At 45.1% G+C, this 12,268-nt stretch overlaps 2 protein-coding genes across 9 annotated transcripts in view; one reads left to right on the top strand and one right to left on the bottom strand.

The window, feature by feature from the left end:
- LOC148881489 (cyclin-dependent kinase 17) overlaps positions 1-10,057 on the bottom strand; it is a 27,824-nt gene extending 17,767 nt beyond the window's left edge. For 5 of the 7 annotated variants that reach the window (XM_088989093.1, XM_088989095.1, XM_088989092.1 and 2 more), the window contains exons 1-4: positions 9,050-9,189; positions 8,175-8,320; positions 7,946-8,082; positions 563-706 (exon numbers count right to left, since the gene is read on the bottom strand). In XM_088989093.1, coding sequence (XP_088845219.1) covers positions 563-689 — 127 coding nt within the window. In that variant the 5' untranslated portion in view covers positions 690-706; positions 7,946-8,082; positions 8,175-8,320; positions 9,050-9,189. Of the gene's footprint in view, positions 1-562; positions 707-7,945; positions 8,083-8,174; positions 8,321-9,049; positions 9,190-9,785 lie in introns of those variants that run through there. The other 2 variants (XM_088989090.1, XM_088989091.1) reach the window with 2 other exon arrangements.
- Positions 9,118-11,859, top strand: phyh (phytanoyl-CoA 2-hydroxylase). 2 transcript variants are annotated; one of them, XM_088989124.1, is made up of 9 exons: positions 9,118-9,216; positions 9,675-9,715; positions 10,076-10,186; positions 10,270-10,438; positions 10,513-10,594; positions 10,682-10,863; positions 10,936-11,085; positions 11,283-11,417; positions 11,521-11,859. In XM_088989124.1, the coding sequence occupies exons 1-9, from the start codon at positions 9,151-9,153 to the stop codon at positions 11,572-11,574; spliced, it is 990 nt and encodes a 329-aa protein (XP_088845250.1). In that variant the 5' UTR covers positions 9,118-9,150; the 3' UTR covers positions 11,575-11,859. The 2 variants fall into 2 exon arrangements, with proteins under 2 accessions (XP_088845250.1, XP_088845249.1); XM_088989123.1 differs by having other exon boundaries at positions 9,125-9,216; positions 9,666-9,715.
- The last annotated feature ends 409 nt before the right edge of the window (positions 11,860-12,268 follow it).

Here is a 12,268-nt window from a genome sequence, read left to right on the forward strand (position 1 = left end):
TATACTATAGAATAAATAGCTAAATGAATAAATAAAATAAATAGAAAATAAATAACTATTATAGAATAAATAGCTAAATGAATTGCTAAATGATTAATAAAACACAAATAAATAAATTAATAAATAGAGAAATAAATAAATGCATACATCAATATATGCACAAATGAATAACTATATTATAGAATAAATTGCTAAATAAATAAATAACTATAGTGTAGAGTAAAAAGCTAAATGAAAAAAAATAGTTAAATGAATAAATAAAATAAATACAAAGAAAAATAAATAATATTATAGTATTATAATAATAGTATTATATTATAAATTATAATATTAAAATAACATTAGAGAATAAATAGCTGAATAATAAAACACGTAAATAGGTAAAAAAATTAATGCTTACATAAATAAATAGAAAAATAAAGAACTATATGATAGAATAAATAGCTAAATGAAGAAATACTAAAATAAATTCATAATGATATGATAAATAGCTTAATGAATAAATAATAAAATGACGAGATAACTAAATGAATAAACAAACGGGATGATGCCAAATACCAACCGTTGTCCTTGGCGCCGCCGTCCTCGATGGTCATCTGCTCGGCCAGCTCGGAGAGCGACTCGTCGACGGTTTGACTTGAGCGCAGCGTTAACGACAGACGCTTCTTAATCCGCTTCATCTTCTCCATGGCGGGGCGGTCGCGGCCTGCGGCGGAGATAAACACAAACGCGCACGTGAGGTGAGGTGAGGCGAGGCCGGTCAACGCTGGAAAACCCCATTTGGCAAAAGCGTCGGTGCTGGATGATAGCAAGCGGAATTGTAGACAACGTCCTCCTCCGATTCTCACCAATGAAGCACGGCTGCTTTTAATCCGATATTAATCCGCTCGACAACCGCGTGAGCAGGACGTGCATTAATCATCACACAAAAAAACGGAGGAATCAAAGATGGGCACATTTCCAATGGGCCTATTTTCGCTTGTCAACCAGAGAAGATGAGACTCATTGGTCGGCTGGTGGATCCAGACCAACTGTTGACGCGGCGGCAGGAAACGCCTTGCTCAATCGCCCTCCAGCTGTTCCTGGCTCATTGTGTGGTCGCGTCAACGCCCCGTCGAGACACGGGCCGTGAGAATTGGGGATCGGGGGGGTTAACGTCTGCCAGGAAACAGACGGCAGAAACCTCCCGCCCGTCCCGGCTGACCCGCAACGTCAAATCAAGCCAACCTCCCCGCTCGTGACGCATCCAACTTAGCGCTTTGTCATTTGTGTCGGGGTGCGCGCGGGAAGAATGATTAACGGTTGCGCGGTTTGGCGCCGTCGCTCAGCCATCCGTCCAATCGTGTGCGACCGTGCGCTACACGGGCGGCCCAATTCAAAAATAAATACATCAATGAGACGAACGACCAAGGCTCCGGAAGTGGAATCTCGTCATCGTGTCAATCAAGTTAGCATGAATGACGATGGCGGAAATAGCCGCATCTCCGTAGCAACCGTAACCACGTTGGGCCATTTGGAAGTTACAAGTTTGCTTCTTCCTGTGAAAAAAAAATAATGGCCGTGTAACATTTAGTTGGACACAGTGGAAGTCAAACTTTCGGGGAATGTGAAAGATAATTGTAAGCGCGGCTAAAAATGAATATTGATATCAAGAATGTGCATCTTAAGGCGCTAAGTAACACGTGATGTTAGCAGGAGCTAAAAATCTTTCCGCTGTTGGTATATGAGGAACGCTCCCACATCAGCCAAGAATGCAGACATAAAAGCAATCAATAAACACTCGGAACAGAAAAGCCTTGGAATATTTCAACGAGCGTTTCCTCAAGACCCCCCGCCGCACTCCGCTTAGGCCACGCTTGTTGCCGAGGAAGCGTGCCACGTCGACTCTCGCGGCTCTGTCATCAGGCGGAGATGATGAGCCCCACGCGCAGTCACAAGTACACCCTGCCTGACGCAGCTCGCCAAGTGTTGGAGGGAAACCAAAGTCACGGGGATGAAAACACCGTTTCAATTCAATAAAAATCAGCATGCGATTGTAAAATGTAAAATTCAGTCACACATACAGAGATAAGTAGTCTTTGTCCCCCCGTTCCCCCCATACAGAGCAGAGAAACAGAGCTGGGTTTTATCTCCACTGCACACAGTGTGTGTGTGTGTGTGTGTGTGTGTGTGTGTGTGTGTGTGTGTGTGTGTGTGTGTGTGTGTGTGTGTGTGTGTGTGTGTGTGTGTGTCAGCTGATGATGACGGTGGCAGTGTGTGTGGAGGAATGTGAAACCTGTCGACTCAGAGAGGGAATACGGGGGGTATACCCACCCCGGACAGATTGTCTTTCATCATCAGCTAATTTTGACACAGCTAGCGAGGTGGCTGGCTAGGTAGCTGGATAAATAGCTAGCTAGCTAGGTAGGTAGATGCCTAGGTAGCTAGCTAGGTAGCTGGCTAAATAGATAGCTAGGTAGATGGCTAGGTATATGGCTAAATAGATGGCTAGGTATCTGGCTAAATAGATGGCTAGCTATCTGGCTAGGTAGATGGCTAGCTATCTGGCATCTGGCTAAATAGATGGCTAGGTAGAGGGGTAGGTAGATTGATTGCTAGCTATCTGGCTACGTGAATGGCTAGCTATATAGCAAGAGAGCTAGACAGCTCAATCAATAGCTAGCTCAATCGATAGCTAGCTAGATAGCTCTATGAAAGAAAGAAAGAAAGAATTAATATCGCCTCGTCAAGGGGACTGTGCGTATCAAATCTCTGAAAAGTTCACAGGGGAAGCCATCCTGACCCAGGGGCCTAATTACCACCATGAATAATTAATACGCTGTCATGAAACAACCCATCACCATCACTTTTTTTCACCTCATTTTTGCAGTATATCAGAAAAAAAAAAAAAATCAGAATGCGTCGTTAAAGTCAGGAGGGGAGTGTGAAAATAAATGAACAAGCAGAAGAGGGAGGGAAGAAGCAAAGAGACAGGAGACATAATGGCGTCTCTGTGTTTGCTTGGAGGGCCATGAAATCACCCCGAGTGACTGCGGGCATGTACGGTGTCGCATGGCAAAGCAGAAAGTGGGCGTAGGGAAGTGGGCGAAAGGAAGGGGGTCGCAACTCACTCATGTCATTCGTAGCCGTGTTAAAAACAGCCGGCAAATTTCGGGGCGCCAAACCAAAGACTTGACGTTGAATAGCGCAGAAAATAACAGGCAACGGCGGCGTATCCGCAAACGCCGTGTCATTTAGTGGGTGGCAGCCCCTAATTCAACATTTTTAAACGCCACATTAGAATCCATTAATGGACAGAAATAAACAGTTTCCGGGCGTTCAGATGGCAAGACCACAAGTCAACCAACGCTTGGTGTCTTTTTAACATGGAGGTCATGCTAAGACATAGATACAATGGAACAATTAGCACGTTAGCCACTTTAGCTAATGCTAATTTGTTGTTGCCATTTGTCACTCTCTCGTTGTGAGTTTGCGATTTGACACAACCAGGAAAGTAGGAAATCAAAATATGGCGCGCAATGTGCAGCTCAAACAAGTTAGCCCATGCTTTAGCGACCGATGAAACCCCCCGAGAAACATCAATGACACCTCAAGGAGGAAAAAAAGCGGGCAGACAGTTCCATCCGGACCATGCGACAAAAGGACAATCTAGCAACAGAATGGGATGGAGATGAAGAGAGGCTCTTTGCCGTTGAGTCACCCACACAAAACCCAAACTATGATAGATTTTTATTCTCCGTGTGGCTACGATTCTTCTGAGGGGCTGAAAAAGCTGTCAAATGGAACCTAACACACGTGCTGACATTTTGACGTCACTACACGTGACGGCGTTCATCTTGAAGCACTACAAAAAAAAGATCCCTGCCAGGCGGTATCACTGACACAAGAATCTTTGATTCATTTCGGTGCAATTTAACCACTGAAGCCTCAGAACCCCCACGGCCCCCCTTAGCGATGACTACATCCTTTTGTGTCCGTCAGAAGTGTTTCATCGGCTTCGCGCTGCCAAGAGTGCAGTCACAAGCATGTGTTTGTGTAGCCATGAGGACGCCTACAAACCGCATCGGTACTGCTTGACTCGGATTTAAAAAATAATTAATACATAAATAAAAGGGGACGGGGACATGACTGACCCACAGGGGGCTTTGTGGAGTTCTGGTGAGCAACAGCAGAAAAGGTGGAAATGTTCATATGAATACAAAGATGAGTTTGAGGGAACCTCAGTGGCAAGAAAACGCATCCTTGAGGAACGCCAGGCAAAAAAAAAAAAAAAAAATAGAAAGAAAAACGGGAAGGAATGAAGATAAAAGACAGCGATGAAGGAAGTTGAAGGCAACGTGTTATTTACAGATTTGTGAAGCCTAGCAAAAGTACATCCGCCCCCCAAACCTGCTTGTAGCATCCAAATGCTAACAGAACTTATGGCGAAACGCAAAGGCCCGCTGGACACAAGCCGAGACCAATTCTCCGACGCTTTTGGGCTCCCGCGGACGTGACGCAGGCCCAAAAGCGTCTGAGGTCGTGACTGAGTCAAGACACTTTCATCTTCAATGACGCAAGGTTGATCCTTGAAATCGGCGGATCGAGACTGCGTTGTTATCAAGTCCAAAACAAACACACACACACGGTGATCTCGAATGGCCGCAGGTGAGCGTGGGAACGGGCTAATCGTGACGGGCGGCCAACAACCATCCTCTGCGCTCTACCGTTGCTAAAAATACCTTATTTTTTTTCAACGCCGTCGTAGGCTTTCTGTCTGTTCTCCAACGCGGCGAATTAGCATTGACGGCTTGCTCGTGTCGGTTTTTTTCCGGTGGTGCAGTGGACCGGAAGACCATTGGCGTCCGGTTAAAAGCTTTGCGCCACATAGCGGTGTTGACACAGCGCTTGTTATGCTTTGGAGGAGCTGGATCGACAACTGGAGTCGTTCATTTGATAGACTGGAGCAGAAAGCTGAGAAATTTAGCCTCAAAGCTTGTTGTATTCATTCTCTGCGTTGTGAAATGTTAAAAACAAACACAAAGCATTTGATGCCATTTCTTGCGCGATGCTAACTCCAACAATGGGTTTCCTTGATATCAATGTCGTTGGAAAAACTCCACCACGGACTTTCTTCTAGCCGCAAAAAAAAGGAGTGTAAATGACACACCCTTTGTTCCATTTGGTTATGCAAATGACAAGTGGGGAAGACTTACTGCAACGGTTTCGGCGGCTGTTGGAAACCTGCCGCGCTCGCAAGATGGCGGTCGTTTACAGGTTTGACTCGATTGCCAAGAGACGTCCTGCGGGCAGAAACCGCATCACAAATCACTTGCTGGTTCTATTTTGATAACAAGTTCGCGAACGGAGAATGGTAAAGATAGTTAGCGCAAATGTTCAGGGGATGACAATTTAGCCTTTCAGATCAAGAATTCGACCCAGGTTAGACATTTTGAATTTCAAAATGTCTGCCTTTTTATAGCAGCGCCTAGATTTTCTTCTTCTACTTCTTTTTCCTTTCATCACTTCTTGCAAATTTCTTCATTGCGAGACGAATAAAGGTTATTTAATCTCATCAAAAATCAACTTTATGCAGCTGCTGAAATCCAATATTCGGACGACAGAATAAAATGACTGAAAAATGAATGTTTTCATTTGCCTTTGCAACCATTTGTGTGCATTATGATTTGACCTTTCATTTTATTTCTGTTCACGGGCCTTCGGAGAGAAGGAATTGAAAGGAAATAATGCGGTTGCCCAAGTGTGCGCAGCCTTCTTATGAGCAGGATGCGGTGAACCGTAACAAATTGGCCGCACGTGTTTAGGAAGATTTGGGAAAGCGGACGGGGACTTCTTGATTGCTCAGAGTCAATTTGGTGGCTATGTTTGACGTCATCTGGAAACGGCTGGAGGCCTTTATCGCTACGGAGACAAGAACGCAGTGTTCCAAGTTACATTTCATACCACTTTGGGATGGTTCATTTTGAACTGGGGGAAAATTATGTTGTTTTTTGCTTTTTTTTTTGGGGGGGGGGGGGTGCAAAAATATTGCCTCCTGGACTCTTACATGGTTGAATACAAAACGACAAGCACAACAAAACCACCGTGCCCAACTTCCAAGTGTCATTTTTGTTTGCTTTCACTCCATCTGATGTTATTTCATCCCTGATTTAGCACCGGCCTGTTTTGACACTGACGCGACCCGAGCCCGGGTGTAAAAAGCCTCCAACAAATGGCACGCTTTAATCCTGGGGATTAGGAGCCAATCTCCCAATGTGCGCAGAAACAAACACATCTGGAAGCGCACCGTGACAGCGCCGACAAACACGACCTGCGGCGTTGTTACAGCGGAATGCGTGCCAGCCGAGCGAACGCACGCGCGACAAGACCCAACAGACCCTTCGGACATCCGACCGCAATCGTAAAGGGAGATGCCTCATGTCTGATGCGCTTCCAAGACAAGTTTTTCTTTTGCACACCGTCAAATGAATTCAACACCGCTCCACATTCCATGCATAGTTAACATCTGTTTTTTTTTTTTTTTGGGCTTGGGGGGCATGATTTATGGGTTGTTTTCTATTGCTGGAATCTTGACACATTCACACCAATAACAAAAACAAAATAAATGATTTAAACGTGATGTAAAAGGAGGCAAAACTAGAGAGAGAAGAGGTGAGAGCCTGAGCGGTTGTCAATGGCAACACTGTTTTGGAGGCTGATCATAAAACAAGGCCATTCTGCGTCGCAGCAAGGCATTGTGGGCAATCTGGACGCCCTACGCAAGCAACGCTTGATGAAGAGCTGAGGTACATTTTGAAAGATGAGCATTTGTTCTTAATGATGCTTGAAATTTGAAAGCTACTGATGAAAAAAACGACACCCTAAAGTGTCAATTGGCGTATTTATGACGGTAAAGGCAGAATTTGGTCATGTAGTATTACATTACATTGGGACCTTCATGCATGACAAAAATCAAATAAAACTATGAAAGAACAGTTCAAAAAAGTCCCAAAATATGCTTGCATACATGACAGTTATGCCTACGTACTAGGAATGCACTGCATGGTCTTTTTTTCATGCTAAAAAGATCATTTGATGGATAAAATTATTAGGGGGGGGGGGTGATATACAAATAAACTACATTGTCAACAAGCTACATTTCTACCCAATCGTTCTGTCAAATAAATATTCGTCATCCCAGGAAAAGGATCAAACCAGTTCCAAGAGTCATTTGTGTTTCAGCACGTGTCCGAATTCCAGCCCTGCTGGACTGCAACAATGTGCGAGCAAATGCAGATCGATACAAGCACTCCTATATGCTCGGCCTAGCGATGGATTGGTAGGGGGGGGGGGGTGAATCGTTCTAATGACTTTGTCCTCTGGGGGTGTCCTACCCTCAATCTGCAACTGCAACCGACATGCAACACACATGTCGACAAATGGGGAAATTCGGCGACGAAACGTGCATTTGTTAGTTTTGGGCAGATGAAATGGGAGCAGGTGCAAGCTAGCTAAAATGTCAGCATCGTAGGTATGCGGGGGGGGGGCCGGGGGGGACCTGCATCGTTGCTTTAAAACGTTGTTAGAAAGAGTTGGAGTGAAAACGAGTCAGTTTTTTTTTTTCAAATGCGACTTTGTGTTGAATTGATTGAAGGAGTTTGTTGTTATCGACGCTTTCAAAGTGAAATGGCTACATTTGGTTGATATGCGAAGAAAGCGAGCAAGCAAACATCACGCCGTGTCAACAAACTTCCAATATTTGCACAGAACACGACGAGAGGGGTTCGAGGTGGGCGTTTGCCTAATGTCGAACATTCGATGCGGCGTCGCAATTTGCGCTCGTGTTGACATTTTAGAAAAGCGAAAAACCGCATCGGCGCCCTGGTTTTGGGAGTCGAAACGTCACAAACTTCACGATCGGATAGAACCGGTGCTTTCTCGAAATGTTTTTGGGGGGTGGCGTTACCTGTAAACGGCGAGGTCCGTGATTTCAAACGGAGCGTGCGGAGGTGCCAGGCCCGGATGCCCTCCTCCGCTGTATCCGCCTACACAAGCCGACCGAAAACCACAAGCTCCCGCTCGGTTCCGGTTCCAGGCGTTCTGCTGAAGAAAAAAAAAATGACACGACGTCCTCGGAAATGAAAACAAGCAAAGACAGGTGGCCGGGGGCAAAGGGCGACGAATCGAAGCCCTACCAAAAAGGTCGTGTTTGTTGCTGTGAGAGCAGATTAGAGAGTCTGCGGGAGAAAGATCTCTCCCATTCCACAAGCGACGGAGGGGGACGGGAGGGGTGCAGTCAAGCTAGCCGCCATTGTGCTGTACATGAAACCGGAACAACTTCCTGTTATGTACAAAATAAAAGCACATGCAAAAGAGCATCCGGTTGTTACCAATGGTGCTTTATCGCCAACTTCCCACGATTACATATTCATATATATTTTTTTCTGAATTATTGTGAACTTATACTCAAGTATTATTAAATATCCGATTAATATATTTGTTCCTTTTAAAATAATGGGCATAGAATATTTATCATTTCACAGATGATAATACAGTGCAGTAACCTTCTTCAAATACGTAATCGTGATCTTGTCACAATTCACAAATAGACAGACCATCACCGAGAAATATGGCAGAAACTTACATAATAATAATGCAGTTCATTTCTAAGCGCCTTTCAAAACTCTCAACGATACTTTACAGTCAGGATATTTTCTTCTGCAGGTGAGCAGCGGCAGACACGCACCAGCGTTCACTCAACCCGGACGTCTGCTAATGGAAGATTATATAATTCAAATCACCGCCAGCCAACACTATATGGAGTAAATGTATCATCATTTTCTTCATTTCCACAGTACGCACAGTACTTAAATCTGCACACGCTCACATTGTAAAATTCAAGAGTTAGGCGCCCTCTTTCGGAACAAATATGTTAACACATGCACAATTCAGATTAGAATCGGTTAAATTAAAATAGTTAATCGGTGGATATTGCAAGTAATATTGCTGTGGATGCGTTAAACTGCGAGACATTTCACGTTGCTCGTCTACAAAGTTTAATTTCACTCACTCATTGTCACGCACGCGGGGACAAACGTCATCGGTGTTGTTGTTTTGCTCTTTGACCTCCTTGCACATCGCTCGTGTCGCGTATTCGAACCGGAGTGAACGATGTCGCGGGCCGCCGAAAGGCTCCGCTTGTTGACCGGACATCTCGATCGGGCACCCGCCGTGGTCGTATCCTTTTTTATTCCTTTACAGATCATCTGATTTAGCCCGGAAGCTACGCAACGCATTTTATGACGGTATCTGCAATCTCGACGCTTTACCAACTCGACTTTAGACTTTATTGACATTGATATCCTCGACGGAAATAGGAGACAAAACGATGGAAACGTGTTGATTAGACGCAATTTATCCTTGCCATGTGTCGCAGTGAAATAGTTTGCAACGAGATTCACGAAAGTGTTACGGCGACAAGGATTCTGTTGAAATGCATCATGGGAAAGAGAAATACGGAAAAAAATCTCGATTATATGATGAATTAAAAATAAATAAAAAAACATCAGCTAACTGTCTCAACACCGTGTCGGGTTATTTTAGTAGTTTTGTTCACTTCTACGAGTTAGCATATTTTAAATAAAATCCAGAAACTATTCTATCATCCCTAATTTGAGTTCCTTAAGGCAACACCGACGTCGGCTCCAACTTCCGCCCTTCACGCGCACAAGTTCAAGTAAGGACACCCCTGACGATGACAGCGGGAATGTAGTCATATTATATACATTACACTAAGTATTTATTACCTCTTGACTGCGGTTAAAACGTGATGTGGCTTCGAGAACTATTAACGTCTACCCCGCCTTTTTGTGTATACAGTAGAGTGCAAACGCGGACATGTTGAATTGACGTGTGGAAAGGTCCTGACAGATAGATACCAGTTTGAACTTTAAGGATTTTACCGTAATGTCCAATATTGTTCAATCCAAAATTTTCCAAATCTGTGAGGGAGCTCAAACGTTTGGGAAAATATATATTAGGACGCATTTAAGCCATTATTGTTATGATTGTTTTTTTTTTTTTTTTTTTTTTGCAGATACACGCTTGCCAATGACCTGCTGACGCCAGAAGAGCGTCTCTTGTATGAGCAAAATGGATTCCTGGTGGTTAAAAATCTTGTGGCCGACGAGGCCATCGACTTGTTCAGGTGACAGATTCAAAGTGCAAATATGAATATGACGCTTGAATCGGAGTTGTAAGTGAACGCGTGCGTTTGGGGAATGTCACCAGGAAAGAGTTTGAGCGCATTTGCAAGCGGGAAGTCCACATTCCCGGTTTGATCATCATGAGGGACGTGGCCATCGCTAAATCGGAGTTTGTTCCCGATCAGAAAGCCATCACCAAAATCCAAGACTTTCAGGATGATCCTGAACTTTTTGGCTATTGCGCCTTACCGCAGGTCGGGAAATGCATGATTTAAAAAGTCACAATGGATAAGCGAGATTTGAAAGTGGACTTCCCGCCTTCCTCAAGATCCTCAAGTATGTGGAGTGCTTCACCGGAGCCAACATCATGGCCATGCACACCATGCTGATCAACAAGCCTCCCGATGCGGGTATCGCAAGACTCCGTCCGGAAGGTCCCGACCACCCCCCACGGAGTGTTAAAAACGCTCATCCGGGTTTGCTTTCTGCGCTTGCAGGCAAAAAAACCTCCCGCCACCCGATGCACCAGGATCTGCATTACTTCCCGTTCCGCCCCGCCGACCGCATCGTTTGCGCCTGGACGGCTTTGGAGCGGGTCAACAGGCAGAACGGCTGCCTGGTGGTCCTGCCGGGAACGCACACCGGAACGCTCGAGGAGCACGACTACCCCGAGTGGGAGGTAAGCTTTGAGGATAAAATCCATTTCCAATCAACCCAAAGGTCCGTTTTTCCCACCTGATCGATGCTTCAGGGCGGCGTGAACAAGATGTACCACGGGGTGCGCGACTATGACCCACAACAGCCCAGGGTGCACCTGGAGATGGAGAAGGGGGACACGGTTTTTTTCCACCCGTTGCTGATTCACGGGTCCGGAATGAATAAGACGCGAGGGTTCCGCAAGGTAGGCCGCTAGCCGCCACGCTAGTCCTTAGCATAAAGGCCGCGTAGAACCTAGGAGAAAAAAAAGGGCATTGTTGCATAATGAAGATGGAAGTCTAATAACGGGGCAAAGAAGTCAATCGGTGTTTAATATACTGGAGTGCTGGGATTGATGCTGGTCCTGAATTTTCAATTACTGACGCTGATATTGATTTTCAGGCTATTTCCTGCCACTACGCCAGTTCCGACTGCCATTACATTGACGTGAAGGGAACCACGCAGGAAAACATTGAGAACGAAGTGAAGGAAATCGCCTCCAAAAGGCTCCCCGACGTCACCGGGATCACCTTTCAGGTAATTTCAGCCTTTCCGTGAAAACGACTTTAGCGCAAACTGAACGGAAGCTGCGGCCGACGGAAATGTGTGCCAATATGATATTATGACAACCTCCCCGCAGGACGCGTGGGCCTTCCGAGGGCGCCTGGTCAAAGGAGAGAGACGCATCCTTTAAGACGAAAATTGGCGGAACATTGTGAGCATATTCCATAGCAATTGGATATCGTCACTTTACTTAAAAACTGTCATGCACTAATAATGGTAACCTGCTTTTCTTGAAAGAGTTAATGATTGAAAATGAAGGTTTTATTTTCCTCTATAGATGATTTGGACATCCTTATAATTAGCCTCATCGTAGCGCCAGGATGAATATTGAGACATTAAAAGGTGCACTGTTGGCTTTTGAGAATATTGATGCTTTTTGCTGCGGAAAATACAGTGTATAATTGAGCGTGTTGTTTCTTGGTGGGGGGGCGGGTGGGGGCATGGTACGATATCCTTGTGCTGAAACAGTCTTCCGGTTGGATTTAAGGGATGACTTTGATGTGATGAATGCTTGAATAATAAACCATACTTGAATTCTCCGCGTGTGCATTGTTTCATTTCAACGTCCCTCGCGCCGGAAATAATCGAGTGGCGTTCCATTCACAGATCCCAATAGCTGCTAAGCAAAATACAGTGAGACCTCAGCTTACGAACACCTTATCTTACAAACTTTTCATCTTACGAACGAAAATTAAACCTTGAAATACACACTATTTTCATGATACACACCCACCACGGCTGGTGGAGTAATCTTCGGCGGAAGAACACCAAAGCACACGACCTTCGGATCTGGCGGAGTGATCTTCGACGGAAGCACACGACCG

The sequence above is a fragment of the Hippocampus bargibanti genome, linkage group LG22 (genome assembly GCF_051943395.1).
Source record: "Hippocampus bargibanti isolate YZ-2025 linkage group LG22, ASM5194339v1, whole genome shotgun sequence".
NCBI lineage: Eukaryota > Metazoa > Chordata > Actinopteri > Syngnathiformes > Syngnathidae > Hippocampus > Hippocampus bargibanti.

What these genes read in the sequence shown, in the direction of transcription:
- phyh (XM_088989123.1), top strand. Translation starts at nt 9,151, where the DNA reads ATGTCGCGGGCCGCCGAAAGGCTCCGCTTGTTGACCGGACATCTCGAT. An exon ending in CTTCACGCGCACAAGTTCAA is followed by an intron (nt 9,716 to 10,075) that starts GTAAGGACACCC and finishes TTTTTTTTGCAG; the next exon opens with ATACACGCTTGCCAATGACC. An exon ending in GAGGCCATCGACTTGTTCAG is followed by an intron (nt 10,187 to 10,269) that starts GTGACAGATTCA and finishes GAATGTCACCAG; the next exon opens with GAAAGAGTTTGAGCGCATTT.